This window comes from Patiria miniata, unplaced genomic scaffold (genome assembly GCF_015706575.1).
Source record: "Patiria miniata isolate m_02_andy unplaced genomic scaffold, ASM1570657v1 HiC_scaffold_6, whole genome shotgun sequence".
Lineage (NCBI taxonomy): Eukaryota > Metazoa > Echinodermata > Asteroidea > Valvatida > Asterinidae > Patiria > Patiria miniata.
Window position 1 is genome coordinate 6,800,630 of NW_024037073.1, and position 19,684 is coordinate 6,820,313.

General features: G+C 40.4%; 1 protein-coding gene across 1 annotated transcript; it reads left to right on the top strand.

The window, feature by feature from the left end:
* The first annotated feature begins 898 nt into the window (after nt 1-898).
* On the top strand, nt 899-7,090 carry LOC119743393 (protein SPEC3-like). The gene is made up of 3 exons (XM_038219781.1): nt 899-1,474; nt 5,971-6,153; nt 6,614-7,090. The coding sequence occupies exons 1-3, from the start codon at nt 1,315-1,317 to the stop codon at nt 6,883-6,885; spliced, it is 615 nt and encodes a 204-aa protein (XP_038075709.1). The 5' UTR covers nt 899-1,314; the 3' UTR covers nt 6,886-7,090.
* The last annotated feature ends 12,594 nt before the right edge of the window (nt 7,091-19,684 follow it).

Below are 19,684 nucleotides of genomic sequence, written 5' to 3' on the forward strand. Positions count from 1 at the left end.
CCATTTGTAGATCGATCAATATGACTAAACTGTTTCAATGTAGTGTGAACTTAGGTCTAAGAATCCCGCAAGTATAATAGCGTGGAATTCCCCCGAAGGCAAAGTTACATATATGTATACCATGAGGGCAAGTTGTTACACTGTTATTAATCAAATGTTTCTTGTATGAGCTAATGAACAAATCCTTTATGCAACAAACAGTAAGGAATCCAACAAACAAACAAGCACACATGGACATAAACAAAATATTGTTTTATAGAAAGAGCTTCTGCAACCAAAATAACTCTGATACTGTGAAGTTATCACTGGTTTTCAATGTTGATTACAAAATTACACGAAACGAAAAACATATATGAAATATGCACTCTTTTTGTTGAAATGTTCATGTCAGAATGAAGCACAGAAAAAGTGAAGAAAAAGAAGCCCAAAACACAAAATGCTTAATTAGACTTGTTAATTATTTTGCTTTTGTAAAAAGATTTTAACAGGTTCTTGGAACAATAATTGCAAATTCAGTGTTTCTTTAAAAATGTAACTACTTGCCCCAGCACATGTTGTAACAATATACCCCATACCTAGAGTAAATTCATTAATTAATTAATAACTAATTAATAAAGAGTGGCTGTATAAGCTGTAGCCACTATGTTTTATAGTATACATACTGAGCTTCCACCAGGTGAAAAATCTAGTGCTAATAATTATTATGTTATGGCGAGATTAGATCGCAAGATGTAAAGTCCGTCACCACTCGCCCCGGTCTCTCCCTAGCGACATCCAACCTCGATACAGCATTATCTCGACCCACATTCCTGGCAAACAGGAAATCACGTGAAATATTTCTTCATCTCAATCAATCATGTGATACGGTCATCGCATTTATTATGGTTAATTACTGAACAAGGCTGCATGAAAAAAAAAACCCGTTCTTGTTCACCTGGATGCCGACCATGAACGAATTTTTGATGTGCGCTTCTTTATTTTTTCTTTGTTCGTGATTCCTCTTCATCATCATACAAGTGGTACAAATAGTAGCGGCCAGGCGATATCTATAGCAACCCAATACACTGCCGCCCTGAACAAACCAACCACACGGCTCTCGTGTTGACACGCACATGCACGCGCATCAGACACCGTAAAAGGACGATTGGGACGATACCTTGTTAACATTGTGCGCAATCGGTTGCGGATTCCACGCTAGAGTCATGGTGAGCATTACCTGATGCTGATAACCAAACGGAATTATTGTCCGCTGTGAAGGAATTCCAAACTATTGCGTGATTTGTGACTGGGATATATAATTCTACCAAACAAAATATGGAGAACGCGATGAACCAGCAGCCGCCTGTGCCCGGCCAAGTTGTGACGGTTGTTGTTCAGGAGAGGAAACCCAACGCCTGTCGAGCTGCAATTCCGTCTCTACACATCGTGGCGGCCGTTATCTGCCTCATCCTTAATATCTTCCTGCCTGGAATTGGTACGTGTTTTTGTATGACTTCTCTAGATCGACTGATATCGACATCCTCAAAACTTATAGCCTACAATTTCTGTAAAGCAATCTAACCAAATTAGTCCTTCAACTGAAGTGTCTATGATTAACTAAGCTAAACTAGTAGAAATTTCCGAAATCGCACCCTCAAATGAAACTGTTCTTATTATTGGGGCCTCAAAGTGGATTGATGTTCCGATTTTAGGTAAAATATACTAATTTAGTTGAAATTATCATTAATAAATAATATGTCTACGTTATTGTATTAACGTTCTCATGAATAAATGCAACATGGTTATTCCTAATCAGCGTGAATTTTGTTTTAAGAACGCGTGAAGAGATGCCTGTCGATCCAACAGGCTTCCCGACCAAAGTGTTTGGCGTGCTCCGGGGGCATTTATTTTCAACCCAAACCAGCAAGGCAAGAAGTGATTATCACGACAAAACTGCGATCTCAAGTAGAGCGTAGGATGTCTAAATGGAGCAGTGGTTAAATTTAGGTACTACACAATATTTGGCACTTAATTTAACAGCGCATTTTTTTTTGTACTGAAGTTATCTTACGATCAACCAATGGATTTCTTTTACAGAAATATTAAACTATAGCGTTATAGGATTCTTTCACAAAACTGTACTCAGCAACATGCACGCTTATAATGGACATGGTAATATACGTTTACTATAATGAGGCACCGTCATGAGTTAATGCGTCTATTTTAATTATGGATAACTCGTATGTTTTCGCTCTTCACCTTATGTGCGCAAAAAATAGACAGATTCAGTTTGTGTGTTCACTCGAAAGAATTTGTTTTGCGGTTGAGATCAAAATTCATAAATCAAAACAACCTCGAGAGCGTCCATTCATATTGCACAGAACTGTGTTGGTCGATCTTTGGTTTTTGAACGTCAATCCCGTCCAGAACGAAGTCCGCTTTGGGCTCTTTTCTTCCGTTTGGAACAGCGAGTTTTAGGTTACATAAATGGTTATTGAAAATGCAGCAATTGAAGGCAAAGTGCATAAAAGAAAGAAAGCCAGGGGGAGCCTGTCACTGGATATCCATGGCCTTCCAAATAATCAAGACGTCAGTAAAATGAACGTGCCTGACAGCTTTGAACAGGTAAAACAAAGTCAAGACGGCTCGTTCAGCCTCAATCAAAGCCGGTGTAAGATTCCAGTGGGTGTGTTTACGCGTCCACAGCAGCTCAAGTCATGCACGTAGTTATTCTGATCAACTCATGAAAATACCCGCGGGCAAAACGAATTCAGTTTTTTTCATGTCCGCGCAATAAAATGCCGAATCCTACACCCACTTGTCCGCCGCCGCGGAAATCAGACAGAGCGACCCGAGTGCGGATTTACATTTTATCGGAATGTCGATTCCGACGGTCTTGGCAAAGGCGGATGGATATATTCTCGAAATGAAGAAACGCGATATTTTGCCGCGAGCCGTTTATTAAGAACCGGGGATTCAGACGGGTGGTTATTCTATCTGAGAATTATTTTTTATTGACTTCTGCTATATCGAAATGTAAGTTAAGATTCGAGCCCAGTTCCATTTGGTAGTATTTCTTTCCGATCTTGCGTCAAAGCTGTAGTAACTCACATCGTGACGATGGTTGCAGAAAAAAAATTATTCATGAACTATTGTACCGTAACATGATTGAATTGATTGTAAATTCAGGATTTTGTTTATTGTGCCGATCGAAATAATAAAGATATAAGTTGATCACTTGAGTCTGATATTTTGATTTTCTTATTTTGAAGTCTGGAAAATGAGTCTCGTTTTATACTTTATCAGTTCGAAGTCGATCCATTACCTAAAAACTAATTTAGAAGGTTTATAATTATTTCAGGCGATGTAACGAAGGAAAACTATTAAACTAAAGCCGTAAAATTAATAAGACTTCCCTTTTATGGCATGTACTGATCATACTGGATGCATCATGTTCCAGTTTGTAAGACATACATTTCGAAGAACTCGAATTATGAAACCAAATGAAGAAAAAAAGAGTAAGCGATTCGTAAATGATTATACGTACATTTCTAGCTTTTGACCGACAATCATGTCTTTAGAACGACAATAAATGACGAAGCTGAAAGAAAAAAAATGTTCTATAAAATTCTACCGAGCTTGCCGATTTGTACTTTTCGTAACCGACTTGAGAATGTCATTCGCAGTATCATATCTCGTACCCGACCTTTTCCGTAAGTGTGTACGGTAACCTATACAATGAGTGTCGAAACTCGAAACGACTGATATTTGAAACCATTTAATTAAATCGTCAGCTACAAAAGAACCCCTGACAACTGGGTTCTTAAAGGCACAAACCATTAGATACTCCGATTCCAGCATGTAGGCCAACCCTTAATGTAATTGAGCTGAAACATGTGCCGACACTTCTCATTTTAATAAAAAGAAAGTATACCTATGGTGATCATGGACATACCAATGCTTTTAAGCAAATGGACCTATTACTCCAGAGTTCATGTCGTTCGGCTGCAGGGCATATCAAAAATAATTATAGGGTCGCGTCCCTCTGATTACAATGTACGTCTCTAATTTTCCGTCCAGGCTAAATTTACAATTCATCTTAAGGTCGACTCCGGATTCAGCTGCAGCATCTCGCGTCGTGAATTCGACCGGAGGGGAGGAATTTACGGTTCGACGTTGGTAATAGACTGCTCTGAATGATTGCAACTGAATCAAATCGTTCCGTGTTTTACACACCGAGTTGCCTTGAAGCGACAACGCAAAGTCACATTATTTTGTTCGTATTGCAACATCGTTAATAATTGGATTAAACATTGTGGCGCTCCTTCATATGGCCACGGTATACCACATTATAGTGCTTTAATGTCAACACCCGCTAGAAGCTCGCTTTTCCATGAAAGAACATCGCTTCTATTCATCACGGATGAAACTCACGATTTGCTTGTGGTTGGCTCAGCGTTCACGATAGAGGGTTCAAATCGGTTGATGCATGAGGTATTCTGACCAAGACGATTACTTGATTCAAAAAACGACAGTTTTAATGTAAGGTTTTGTTACGTTTGATTATGTGTTTATCAGATAATATGTATCTTGGTATAGATATTTAAAATATCGTGTAAACAGTTAAGTTACATGTTTAATGTTGGTACTCACACAGTTTTTTTATGGACGTGTTGTGTTGTATAGTGGTGCGTTCTATAGACTCTCCTGAGTGACACCTCGGCTTTTACCGAGCCATTGGCAGTACATTTTTCGCTGTCGTCCCGCGGGAAAGTTGCAACACGCTGGCAAATTAAGAGCGCGATCGAGCGGCGACAGGGCGATAAATCCGGGGGCCGCATCTCAAGGCATTTGTTGGGAATTGTGTGCTGTATATATAGCGGTCAATACGTCTGCTGAGGTTACTAAGGCCAGAAGCATGAATCAAGAGGTGGTTAAATCCCATAGAGGGGAGCTGGCGGAGCTCTCCGAGGTGCATTACGGAGATTAAATTTTGCATGATTTACGGGAAGTTGTTCGTACTCGGGGAGGAGAAACTCGACGTGACCAGGTGCGTTAATGCGCAAACTGCATGCAGGGAAACATGCCGGTATGTTAAGCCCCGCTCCCTCGACACAAGTAGGGTTCGTAGACTTCTTTCTAATTTTCTTTGAGGGAAGACCGAGCATTCTTGTAAAATCTCAAGGAGATGGCAATGAGAGAAGAGACAAACAGGGCTTCGCTGGCTGCAATCGTTGAAAGATGTTTTTTTAACATGAGTACCTAATACACCGGGCCCAATTCCAAGGGACGGTCGGATCTAACTGAGGGTTTGAACCTCTGGCAAAGTTTCATGTTTGGCGCTTCCAATTTTCCCTATTTCATTTATTAACACTGTCTAACCAGGTGCCTATAAAACTGCCATTTCCTTATTCCAAAAGATTCCGGAAATTTGAAAGACGTCTATTCTCCCCCACCCCTTCCCCCCCCCCCGCCCCCAGGAAAACAAGCGTATTGTTATTCACGCGTTTATGATTAAAGGGGTATTACGGCCTGAAATCCCCGAAAATTGTATGTTTTTGGATTGTTTACTTATCCTATTTCAAAGGTCTGGTTGAAAGGAAACTAACATAATGCCTTACCATTCCCGGTTGTCTACATCGGACTCGGCGGACATTTTGTGGCATAGCATACGTATTTCCAGCCGTGCCCATTCAATGTATGGTTTCTCGTACGTCCGCAGAATGCGATGCACTGGTGGAACATGTGCGGCAGGATTCACAACTAGCACTCAACAGCTCGATTTTTGAGAGTCAAAATTTTGACCCGCAAAATTCGTTCTTGCATGGTGCTGGCAAGAATCCCTCACAAAAACCGCCCAGTTTTTAAAGGATGGATGTATGGATGTTAAATGATCTTTCCAATTAACATCATTTCGTTTAAAACGCGTTTTGTGGCCCAATTGGGCGCATTCCAGGAAGTATATTTCCCTTTAAAAATGTTTTATTTCAGGTACCATAGCGGCCGGTTTCTCGGTGTTTTGCTGTGGCAATCCTGGCCAGTCACAGAGCGGAAAGTTCGGCACCTTCTGTCTGAACTTCTGGGTCGGGATACTGCAGCTGCTGACGTGCTGGATCTTCCTGGTTGGCTGGATCTGGAGCATCATGTGGGGAGCCGCCTTCCTTGGTCTGTCAGGTGAGTCTGAAACCAGACTTGACCTTGTGACCTCGTGCTGGTACAGTGCTGGTATATTGCCGTCGTCAGGATTTTTTTCTAGATGGGGCAATGCACATTATTTACCCAATTTTATTTGTACATTTTCTAGCATAATTATTCTCAATTTATCATTTTTCGAGGGTGGGCGGGTACCAAACACTGACTAGAGAAAGACTCCTTTCACTTTATGAACCTTAACACATTTTAACATTTTCCCTCAATAAAAAAAAAGGTCTGAAATGCGCACATTAGTGGCCACTCATCATTTGACATTATCTGCAACATCACAAACCGTTGAGCGGACGTCAGACATGAACACTGCAGATTTTTTAGTTTTCATGTTGCATTGTTTTCAATTTATCGATTGCTTGTGAATTTCTGTATAAATCAAATTTTATAATACAATGTAATCAAATGAGTTGTGTCCATTTGTTTCCAGCCGACTACCACACGCCTAGAGAAACCACTACCGTTCTGACCACCACGCCGGCCGCGCCGGTAGCCGGCCAGGCCGTCGTCTTCACCCAGCCCGGAGCCTACCCACCAGGCACGGTCTCCGTCTCCTACCCAGCGAGCCAGACAACTACTGAGCAATCCCAGCCTCCCCACTACATCCGAGACGCGGAGAAATACCCACTTGAGGAGAAGGAGCTGATCCACTCCATTGATGCGTCCTACAGTGTCAAATCGGGACCTCCGCCCGTCCAGTAAACTACCGTATTGTTTTTGTTTCTCCTCCTAAGTAGCCCTATCGTTTGAAAGAAATGTATTCTGAATGCGTGTTGCAAATTCAATATGCCCGCACGGTTGCTCATGAAGTCTGCACGATCTAATCCTAAACTTTCCCTGTGTCTGACAGCTGAATGTATTATTTATCTCTCGAATACCTTTGCATTATAAAGGGTGATTAAAAAAAGGAAACCCAAATAGCAGGACCATTTTTGTGATGAGGTTCTGCATTTAGCATGATCAAAACCTAGGATATGAACGCCCAATTAATAAGCTTTCTTTTTGTGCAAGAATCATTCACATCACTCATGTTCTTTTCAAGTAAGTGTTCTTTCAGCAAAACGAAAACAGTTAACGTACATCCTTTAATGTGAATTGTTTTCGTTTTGTTGAAAGAACACTTACCTTTTTGTGACCGTGAACAGAACTTTGAAACTTGAAAAGTACATGAGTGATTTGAATGATTCGTGCATTAAAAGAAAGCTTATGATTTGGGCTTTCATATCCTAAATTTTCAAAGTGCTACATGCAGATCTTCATTGAAAAAAGTGGTCGATTCTGCCATGCTTTCCTTCTTTGTTTTACTCACCCTGTACAGCCAGCATCATGTAGGTGTTTTTCGTTGTTTTTATTCACTTGCAAGATAAATGCACAAAAGTTCATAGATCCACTCCAGCGTATCCCTGTGGAACAAACTCTACTACGGCTAAATTACCATGTAAAGGTTCTGTAAATATCCCTCCAGGTTTCGGATTCACCTCCCTTCGATCTAGGAAGCACACCGGGCCGTACTGATTCTGCATCACGCATCAAGTCAAGCTGATTACTCGGACATTTATGAATTTTAGTTCTTAGAGAACCGTGTATGAACGGCCTGAATGAACGGTTCATACAAGATGGTCTAAATACTTTTTCAGAAGCAGATCTCTCAAAATTGGGGAGACATGTTGAAATTGCTTTAAGATATTCATAAACGTGGTATGTGGCGAAAACGGCGTTGAAAAATATGTTAAAAAAAAGTAAAGTTAAGAAATAGCGGCCATTTACAGAAAAGTGGTCGAAAACTAATTTGTCCACGCCTATGGCAGTCATGTAGACCTATAGTAATGTACATTATTTGAGTTTTCTGTACATGCAGCGCTATTGTGTTAACCATATCTCATAGACTTGCGGGTGGACAAACTGGCATGCATCTTTCTTTAAACCATCGCCATTTCTTAATTTAGCCTTTATTTTTAACGCTGTTTGCACCCTATACCATTAAGGTACTGTAGTTTAGGAATATCTTAAAACAATTTTGACATGTCTCCCCAACTTTTAGAAATCGGCTTTTGAAAAAATGTAAACGTTTTTGGACCACCCTACACAACGAGAAAACACAGATATTTCTATGTATGTGAAGGTTTCTGCACTGTCTGATTGTGTTGTTTTGAGGACTTTTAAATAGTAACACTCGGCCGCGAATAAGAGTGATGTTTCGAAATCATAGTAGTGACGGAGTTTCTTTACAAGAAAAGCAGTTGAGATAGTTTTTTCCACATCGTAGGGAATGAGAACGGTGACTGCTCTATGTTCCGACACCCCTTTGTTCCGACACCCCTGTCTTCCGACTGCGCAGCCAATGTTCCGACAAACCTAGGGTTAGGGTTAGGGTTACGGTCAGGGTATTGTTTTGCAGGCCCGTACCCCTTGGGGTGTCGGAACATAGGGATATCGGAACATAGGGGTGTCGGAAGTTAGGAACATAGGTGTGTCACCATGGGAACTTGCTCTTATCAAAAACAAAACAAAAATCGGGGTTTTTTTTCTGGTCAGTTTTCTCTGGGAAAACAGTAAAAACAGTTGGAGTCAGCAGGGTAAACGTTTGACTGTTTTCCCCAGCCAATTTTTACAATTTTTAAGAGGGTAAGCGTATAGCGTTAAATTTACAAAAGACACCAAATAAAGTAATAAACTGCAGCTGAATAACTTCACATTATATTGTACTTGGTATTTTTCCTATTCATGCGAATGCTAGAGTGAAATAGCCTAGCTAGAGTGAAGTTGAACCCCGATGTGAATACCGAGTGCCCGCCGTCTAGATTTCGGTCCGGCAGGGCCAGCAATGTGTACACGCGCTTTGTGAAAATATTGACAGATCGTGTGCAAGCGTAGACATAACTGCGCAAAAGCATCGCTGGTATAGTCAACAAAGACGGGGTCGAATTACATCCCGCTATATATGAAGATGTTTTTCAGCAAAACATCGGCAATATTTTTTTGTACCGGATCAATATTCTGAACATTTATCCTAAACACAAGATCAGCATCTTGTAGGTAGGCGTTTCCCTTTGAAACACATACTTAATTTCAAGAGTGTTTGAATACAGCAGTAGACCTATATTGAATGTAGAGGCGGTTCTTGTTTAATTAACACGCATTAGTGACATGCACACGTTCGTCTTTCATTTTTTTGCGTGTCGAATGTGATCTAAGCGCTTGACCCTTCGCTTTTAGAATCACCATTGTAATTATTCAATTTTTTGTTAGGCCTTTACCGTCATGTAAATAGTGTAATGTGCTTATTTTGCTGCTGTGAGTGGTAAATTCAAGATTAATGGCGATCGTTTCCATTGACTACATCTTTTGTCATAGAATTCGCTTCGCTTACTCTTCGTACCGTTAAGGTTATACATATACACAGTTCGTATTCATCGCCAATGCAGACTTGTACGCGAATAAGTGTCGTATGTATGCTAAGTTAGAAAGGAAATATTATGTCCACTTTGATAACAAAGGCTAGGATCCTTTGTTTTGGAGCTGAGAGTTGTGTGACCAACTTACCAGTTGTTATATAGTAAACCAATTCTATATACAGAGGTTTTTTCATAAAACTGTTACTGTACAGGGTACTTTTATACGCAAATGAAAAATTAGTATATTGATGACATTTTTGCTTCATGAACTGTTTAGGAACGAAGATGGTAAATATTTAGGTAAATGTATATAGTTATATCACAGCAGATGACCATGTATTATGGTAGACATTTTCACGGAATACTGTTTACCTAATTATACGCTGTAACTTAATGTGTGTATTGTACGAACGTTTGTAAGAATATAGTCAATTGTAAATTGAAAAGAAAAAAAATCACATACACAAACCGGCTGAAGAGATTCATGTCCCGACCCGGTTGCAGGCCAGTAAATAGGCCCAAAATTGCCCATGACACGCCTGCAAATCACGATTTGCATGCACTCTAATTCTTTGCTATTAGAGCAGTGTTGGTCGTGAACTTGAGGGTTTGTAAAAAAAAAAAAAAAAAAGTGGAAGCCGTGCACAAGACTGCGAGCTTGTATTTATCCATTTGGATTAAATTGGGCCCTAAAATTTGCTCGATTGTCCAGTGGAGCGTGGGCAGCATTTTTCAAAATAACGATGGGTTTCAAGACTGCTCTATCTTTGGATGGAAATTTCCCCTCAAGAGTCATCGGATTACTCCCCAAAATCACAGGTCAACCCCCCCCCCCCCCCAATATTGAACAAAAAATAAAAGCCTGATGAAATAAGCTTTGATTTGATGTGTGTCTCAATCACCTTGTGTGGTTGTAAGTATTTTTCCTGTTTTTTTTTGGAAGTGGGGTTAGTTATCACTAGGGTCTATGCCAGTTTATTTACTGGTCTGTAACTTTAAGACCACAATATTGTGCATAGCTTTCCCTGTATTCTCAAAATGGTATCAAATGAACTTCAATAGGTTAGTTGCTATTCACCCGACTTAGCTGTTTGAGAAATTGTTTGTGTTGCTTCCAAAAAAACAAATTGCACAAAATGCAAATGATCGTATGACATTTAACGTGTTTTTTTTTTAGTACGGCAGAAAGGCGATGGGATTGTGCCTTACGATCACAAGGTTATAGTTTTCCTATCTAGATTTCAACAATTTACCTTAAATTGTAAATTTCTTGCGTCCTTCATTCCGTAATGGTTGCATGTGAATGATATGCTTATGTAATTATACGTTACGCTGTGTATAGCATTATACCAGTAAAGTAATGCTTTTTATGATCAAGTCGGAATTGAAGTGCATCAGAATGTTTGCTTTATTAATATTCATATTTGTACGCATTGCAGGATTGGTCTGAATATACCTTATTCACGAAGAAGCCATTTTCGATCGTGTTCCCTTACTTTATTGTACAAATTGTGAAGAGTTGAATGGTGTGGTGCCAGACTATTTTATGATTGCAGTGCGTTCCAAGCCTCACTTTCCTTTTTTTTCAAAGACGGTTTAAAACATTAGGGTATGTTTATTCACATATTTTAAATTATTCATCAGAGCAGTCTGGTATTAATTTGTGATGAACATTTATTTCATTGCTTTCATTTCTACTCGCAGGTTCCAAAACTGAAGACTTTCCCTCGCTTTCAATTTGATATGGCTGACTCGCGAATAAAGTCTATAGGGACATTGCTGTCGAAGTTTAAGAAATTACACGTCTTTTTCTAAATGGAAGCAAAAAAAACCAAACCCAAATAATAAACCTGATCGCATTTGAAACATCTCTCGTATTCTCATTATTTCCCTCAGTCAGTTTTAGTTCAAGAAAAGCGTGGAAAGAAAATCTGCGATGGATTTTGTTATAGTGTCCGTCATCAGTCCATTTAGGAGTTTGACTTTGGGTTCTTCGTCGGATATCAAAGAGCAGTATATTCTGACCCGGGAGGACCATCGCTAATTATAGGATATTCCATATCCGAAGGTGATTTGAGTAATCCGAAGTCCATTTGCGTCAATCGGCACATGCGCAGAGCTGCATACTTATACGGAAAGTGTGACATGATTGGTGAAACTGCTGTCACGTGTCGCGCGTATGATGTCAACAGGCAAAACTCCACTGAAAGTCAAAAACTCCCCACATACCAATTTCGGAAGATCTTACAATTGCAGATAGGCTACAGAAATGCCAAATTTAAAAGGAGCAATTTCTTCTTTGTTCGAGTTTAAACGCCTGCCTCATCCCAAGTTCTTTGCCCATCATCATAGTTGATACAGTCACTGGCCTGTTGCAGTGGTAAGAAACTGTGAAACTGTGTCGGATATAAGAACGTCCGAGAATGGACAACGAGATGTATATGGGCTATGCGTGATTGGAATCGGTCCTGCCCCAGTTTATGCACACATTATTTATCCAGTAAGATTGGTTTCAGGAAACCGCCGTGTACTTGCCCTGGGCAGCATAACGGAGAGAAACGAGCAAAATGATTGGGAATGAAATAAGTGTGCCAGTGATGGAGCAAGATGGACTTCACGTCTTGGATGAGACGACCAGTCATCGAGGCACCGTGTAGCGCCCCTTGAAGGCGACAGCCAGCCTTGGGGGTAATATTGCTTCTGATTTAAGTCTCGTCGTTTCGTCATTACTGAAATACCACAAATTCTTCGACCTCGTGCGACTGTACTAAAGGAGAAAATCTTCCCTTTTTTCGATCCGCAAATAATTGAACCAAAACAAAACGAAACCCATTTTATCCGACGTCTCATATAGCCATAGTTAACTTGCCAATTTGCCGAGAAATACAAGACACTTACTTTCTAGAGATATCTTTTGAAACAAAATGATACACATGGTCTTCAAGTAGATATCTACGATGAAAAGATTGCAGTTACTAATAGTCATTTCTCTGGAGGTTTCATGTCAATGAAGATTACTCGAATCATGGGACAAGGAAATTGCAAGACGGAGTACGTCATTATTCCCAGTCTCCCTCGTCTAATGATAACGAAATGCATCGTTGTTTTCGTGAAAAGAGTACTTTTAAAATACATCTTTAAATCCGTTTTGACATTTCGGATACGGAAAAAATGTCAATTCCCGGAACAGCTGTAGTTATACCCCCTCTTTCCTTGCGGATGAGAGCCTTTTTTCGTGAGATGATTGCCTTCCGGCGATCGAACATAATTATGCGACATGATCTGTATAACGGTATCATATGAGTACCCAGTACTCAACCACTTGTATAACTGACATCAGTTTCGTCTTGTAATTCGTTGAATTAAGTCTCAAGTAATTTCGATTTATGCGCGTGCTGATTTTTTTGCTCTCCACCGCTGCATCTCATGAATAATCAAGTCAGCTGGGTCAGTGCATTGTAAATAGCTACTCGTGATACGCACAAACATCTGGTTCCTAGAACTCCACTCGATTGTACCGATATTTGTGTCATTGCCCCCTCCCCCATCACTGCACACTCCCGCACGGAGTTGATCGTAACACCTTTGGGATCCTTTCTTTCAAGTTGCTCTGCCTTGCCATTTTCGAATTTCAATCAGAAATTTAGACTTTGTTTTATTAAATTGCTTTTTTTCCCTTCAAATACAAAAGTGATTCATTTTTGAATGAGACATCGAACTAACAAACCCGCTCACTATTTAGTTATGGTATTTCCTACAATAATTCAGGCCTATACACTTTTGTAAGTTATGGGCGCAAAAGCTGAAGAGCACGGGTAGAGGTAGAACATCTTCAAGTGTCTTAGTTTGTTTTTATGTGATGAACAGAAAACGTAATGAACAGAAAACGTAATATGTTATCTTATTCCATTTTGAATAATGGCTTAAATTCCTTCCCCTTTATAAAATAGAACGTACAAATTGAAAAGTCTTGAGTAGGAAGAATCCAATAATGTTGGAGATCACGTCGGGTAGAGCTAGAGCATCTTCAAGTGTCTCAGTGTGTTTTTATGAGATGAACAGAAAACTTAATGTATTATTTTATTCCATTTTGGGTATCTGGTGTTGGCCCAATACCAGCAATGTTGCGGTTGATTTACAACTGCTGCTGAATATATTCTCAACAAGAGTTATCCTGTCCTCTTGCGGCTTGAAAAAGCCATAAATAAACGGTTTAGCTGACTTTTGTTTTTAAATTCTGTACCTTACCTAGGCCTAGTCTGTGTATCATCCGTTGTTCGCGGGGCCCGCAAGCTCCGCAATAACGTCTGATTATTATGTGAGCACGTAAACTGTTACGCGAACGCGCACGCGCACGCGAGCACCAGCCAATCGGATTCGACCTTAGACGTCATTTCGTCCTAAGCTGTTGATTGGTCATTATTGCCTGCCAAGTTTTGTTTTCGTATAAATACAACAACGAGTTGCCGAAGACCTGCCTAGAAGGCACGCGCTGATTGGTCATGGAGGTCAAGAGGCATAATTAATAGCCGAATCTGCACAGGTATCATACAACCTTGCAGCTAGCGATGCCCTCTCCAGTTGATGAGTTAATGCTCCGATTAGCTTCCGTAACTATTCCTTAATTAAAACTGATTGTGTTCAATAAATAACATTTTAAAAAGGTGGTTCAATATAACAGGTATGCTTGCATCGATGTGTTGACTTGCTACACAGGATTATAGGTCTAATATGAACCGTTGGGTTCAGCAATGAGTCAGACGAAGGCTAGAGCGTATAGCCCTCGGCGCAGTATTGCCGTGCTTAAAGCCTTGTCAATATGACAGACCAATATAGCTCAGGCAAGCCAGTGTCAACAGACTGAGAAACCAAGACCTGTTTACCACAGCATGCCTCTCCTGCGTGACATTGTTACCTATATATCCACGCACGAGGAGGATCAGTCACCCCGGTCCCTCACCCCAACAAACCCGCAAGACACTGCTGGATCAATGGCTATGCGTCTCCGCTATATAGGATCCTCGTAATTGCATATACATGATATAAGGCTATAACGCGCGTAGGCGGGTGACGCCGCAGGCTGCCATGGTAAAAGTCTTCGGGACGCTGCACGGACGCCTAAAAATAGTTTTCAGCCTGGCTTATGATCCTCTCAGCGTAAATCCAAAACTCTGGTGGGAATAATAAGAACATGTTGAAAGCGGCTGCAGGCTCCTGAGCAGCTTCCCCCCCCCCTTTCATGCCTCAAATGTCAAAGATGGTCTTGGATATGCATTCGTTTCAATCGGTGGTGAGAGGTTTTCCCCCCAACAACAAGTCGCTTAAATCCATTCATTTTCCACATCTGCACCAAGACAAGTAAACGTGACATAACACAACGGACCCAGGCGAGTTCCTCTGGATGTATTTGAAACGTTCAATCAATATTCCGTCAGCACACGATTCATGGAAATAAACGCACAATTCAATAATATATGACTTATATCAAACAATTGTAGACTATTTTCCCATGCGGAATTAATTTACTGTGGTTTTTATGCAAGGGCGGATCCAGAACACACTCTTTTTTTGGGGGGTGGCAAAAAACAAACAAACCAAATTTGGTCCCCCAAAAAGTGTGTCCAAAAAATTTCAGCGTGGGGTTCAGGGCCCGCTGAAGGGCTCCGATTTTTTTGGGGGGGATTCTAGATGCTCCGTGGTGCGATCTGAGGCAATTTCTGACCACTTTAACCAATTTCGTTTTGAGGAAAAGATGGTGGTGTACGACGTCACTAAAAAAAACAAAAAACCTTTTGGTCGTGTTTTTTTTTGGGGAGGGGGGGGGGGGGGAGGCATAGCCCCCGTTGGCCCCCTGGATCCGCCCTTGTTTTATGTGACTGTTCACATATAGTGGCTTAATTGTATATTTCAGAATTCGTGCTCGCACCCAAAGCTTTCTCCTCAATTAATCTTTCTCATTTTCTTTCATCAGGGGTTTGTTTTCTTGGCTTTCTTCAAACTTTTTCTATTTAATTAAAATACATGTACATACATTGCATAGCATATCATTCTAGTTCATTTTAAAAAAAATTTAATGACAGCAACAGAAGTGCCGTTAAATGACAGATGAATTCTTAGTGTAGTACACCGAGATAAAACACTAAGCTTTGTTCCACAAATCCTCGTTTTTTTTACCATGAATTTTCACGACAGTCGTCACCGTTGATTTTGAAAAAAAAAAAAATTGCACAGCCAGAAAAGTGCAAATATATATATTTTAGCTGTGGGACGAACTTTACTAAATCCAGACAATCTCATTAGCTTTCAACCCAGACAGATTTGATTTCTTCGCGTCTTGAATTACCGTCTTCTAATTGAATTTTCAAGCTATCCTCTCTGGAAGGCGGTCCGTCTTGCCGGGATGGCTGGGCTTGTGTGTATTGAGCAGTCACTGACTCTTACCCTTTTGGTGAAGCATTTCAAGCACACGGGTATAGTTTACCGGGTCTTATGCCAGATTTTAATGGCCCACATATTTTTGCCTACCCATCTTCCCTTTTTATTTAGTTTGACAAATACTGCAAACGGTAAATGCTGCTGCTGCAACTACCAAGGAAAGGATTTATACCATTTGGTCTAATGACGAATCTAAACGATTGACGATTTTACCTCGCAGATTGACTCCCCATAAAACCTTCAATTTGTATATTGAGAACTGTATTTTTCTTTTAAAGATAAGTCGAGGCAAAACAAAAACATGTATTTTAACTTCAATCTACGTCTCGTTTTATCTTGCTTGAGAATATCTGTAGAAAAAAACATAAATGAAGTACGGCGACTTGGATGTCACATTAGGAAGCTCTGTGATTTCAAGTCTCAACCACCCAGTGGTTAAAGTGCTCATGCAATGTAATTTGTTAGTGTAATATTTAACCGTTTTTTTCCCAAGGGTATCATGGTGCTTTTTTGGTTTTTATGCTAATGAAAATTTACATATTCGTGAGCAAAAGTTTGATGTCATTTCAGGCCGAGACCTCGATGTTACAGCCATTTTAGCACCAAAAGTTACCAGAATGTTGATATGTTGCTATCATAAATTCTTTTCTTTGGTGATTTGTTGTGTGATTTGTTGTGTCTCAAAAATGCGTTCAATGGGCAAACTTTGGGGTTCACAATTTGAACAGAAAACCCCTAAAGTGAACAGTGTCTTCCTGAAATGACATCACAGCAACAGCGCCCTCTGTGGTACGTGGTCTGCAAATGCATGAACGCCATAAAGAAGTGCACTTTTGAATAAAATAAACAAAAAAAAAGATGTCAAGTAGCTTTCGTACGTTTAAGAGGAGTAGAAAATTGCACACAAAATGTTCCTGTCATGTTTTTGGGAAAAATGAAGGAAAAAACAAACAAAAACAATCCCAGCTCTGCTGCAATAGTAGACCTACCTTAATAGTTCACTGATTAGAGACTGAAACGTACCAATGTTAGAGTCGGGTACAGGTTTCAACAGTATGTTCCCGTCATAATCATAGTTGCTGTAGATTCCTAGCCGTCTCAACATTATAGACCCCGGTATGGAATTAAAGTGCAACTTGATGAATTTCATTTCCAGCGATCAATTGACTAGTATGTAGTGTTTTAAAGTGAACATTGTGTGAATATTAAGCCCTATATAATCATAATCACTAACACTTATTCCTTTTTCCATTTTAATTATTATCAGTTAAGTGTGATAAAACAGGCTGGATTTGTGTATCACCTTAAAAAATCATTTGTTTTCGAATTTAATTGACCCAGTGAGGAATTGCTTAATTCGATCTGCACCTTAGACAAGACAATTTAACAACCATTTAGATGCAGATTGTGAAGGCACCAGACCATATTCCGCAACTTGTTTGAATTACAAATGACCCAATGCTTTAATCGTCAAGGCCAGAGAACAGTAAGTGATAGCGCACTGCTGGTGGTCGCTTGAGGGCGCTGGTGCCTCGATGAGATAAACTAGTGGTGATAAAGGTGAAATAGAAAACAAAAGAAATTTGAAAAAGACAACAGTTTTGTGTACATGTAGGCTTAGAGATACATAATGTCTACGTCCATGTAATGCCTTGTGTTTAAATTTTTTTGCGAGGAATATTGCACTGTACATCTGTACATGTGCGTATATAAGCGCCTAAGAGTTGACCCCTGGCATGGTGGCGCGTTTCGGGAACCCTTGAATAGGAAAATTAACGTGCACAACTTCAAACATTTGAAATTATTTTTTTTGTTAAGTGCTAGTGATTTCTTAAGAAAATCACCCTCGCCAAGGTTCATTGTAAAATAGTAAATATAGCATCTCAATATTGATAGGGATCAGTATCTCAATATTGATGGATCCAGAACACAACTTTTTTTGGGGGGGGGGAACATTTTTTGGATCCCCCCCCCCAAAAAAAAGTGGGTCTCAAAAATTACGGCGTGGAGTTCAGGAATTTTGGAATTCTAGATGCTCCGCAGTCGAGTCTTGGCCCAAGACGCTAGTAATCGATAGTGGATGATGGAGTGCATAGTGCGCCTGCCAATGGCACAACAATTAGACCGGCGGGCCTACTCGCATTGGCCATTTCGTCTCAGCGGTTTAACCTTTTCTTTATTTTCTCGGTATTTTTCCTACCGAACCAATCAGCGATCGAAAAATAGCTCAAAGGTTCGGCCAACAACGGTTGCCCCCCTGTATCTGCCCTTGATCGTACACAAATTTGTTCAATTACTATTGGAAAGGGGGCTGAAAATAAAGTAACCCACGGGGACGAGGTTGATACTGCATGTAGGTTCGTGAACCCTCTGAGTGTGATTTTGCTATTTTCAAGGCACGAATCCATAGTTGGGGTTTGGGGGACCACCCATCCCCCCCCAGCTCTGTCTGAGATTTTTTTCTTCATAGAAATACATTAAAATAATGAGGAACAACCCCCCCCAGCTCTGTCTGAGATTATTTTCTTCATAGAAATACATTAAATTAATGAGGAACAACCCCACCCCCTGCTCTGACACCCCCCCCCCCCATTTTTTTTGATAATTATACATTTAATAATAACCGTTTTTGCACAGAATGTTGTCAGAGCCTGCAGTGCCAACTGGGTTACGGGGATATTCTTCATTATAACACCTCACCCACAGATTCTGTGTCTTGATTGACCGAGAGCGAGTCACATGATACTTTCTATTTTTGCTATCTTTCTGTACACGGCCAAAAGCACTATACCCGTAGCAACCAAAGTGTGACCATTAGCAACCAAAGTACTATTTCCACGGCGCGGTATGTGTGTGTAAATGCATGCTGGTGTGCGCGTTGCGCGTTGCACGTAGCGCGTTTTGTTCCAAAGAGAGCGCGCCACAGAGTTGGGTTCAAACATTTCGCGAAGGGGTAGTTTGGAAGAGAGAAATACATTTTCCACAAAGTTTGTATTGACATTGAAGTTTATTTCAACTGTGTTCAGATTTAAATAATTAAAAATTTTAAAACCAAGCAGAATCTGTGGGTGAAGTGTTATAAAACAAATATTGAATGCTTCATCTCGTGGTGAAGTTTTGATGAGGGACTGGAGTCGAGTCGAGTCATTTGCTTGCAGTGACTCGAGTCAAGTCGAGTCATTCACCCATAGGGTCTCGAGTCGAGTCACCAAAAATTTTGACTCAGTCATTGACTGGAGTCATTACAACTATGGGTACAAGCGAATAGGAGGCCAAGTGTCCAAAGGAAAAACCTCGTTAAGTACATTTCAGCACTTTTCTGCCGATGAACTCCGCTCCTGCAAAAATTCCTGGATCCGCCCCTGATTTTTGTTTGTTTTATGTACTTTTTTGGTCATATAAAAAGGTTTTTTTTTTAACAGTTATTTGGAAAATTTTTGGGGGGTATCCGGGTTGGAGGATTTTTAAGGGAAAACAAAGTCCGAGAACCAAAGTGCTTCGATAAGCGCCCATAATGTGGTATGAAAAAAAGGAGCGCCATACAGAATCCGATCACGCGTTGGATGATAAAAGCGCCCTCTTGTGGTCCCGTCCAAATTTGACCTGCAAAAGTCAGATCATAGTGCACGTGCATGCACTATGCAGTGATAGTATAGTAATATCACTGCACT

What these genes read in the sequence shown, in the direction of transcription:
- LOC119743393 (XM_038219781.1), top strand. Translation starts at nt 1,315, where the DNA reads ATGGAGAACGCGATGAACCAGCAGCCGCCTGTGCCCGGCCAAGTTGTG. An exon ending in TATCTTCCTGCCTGGAATTG is followed by an intron (nt 1,475 to 5,970) that starts GTACGTGTTTTT and finishes GTTTTATTTCAG; the next exon opens with GTACCATAGCGGCCGGTTTC. An exon ending in CGCCTTCCTTGGTCTGTCAG is followed by an intron (nt 6,154 to 6,613) that starts GTGAGTCTGAAA and finishes ATTTGTTTCCAG; the next exon opens with CCGACTACCACACGCCTAGA.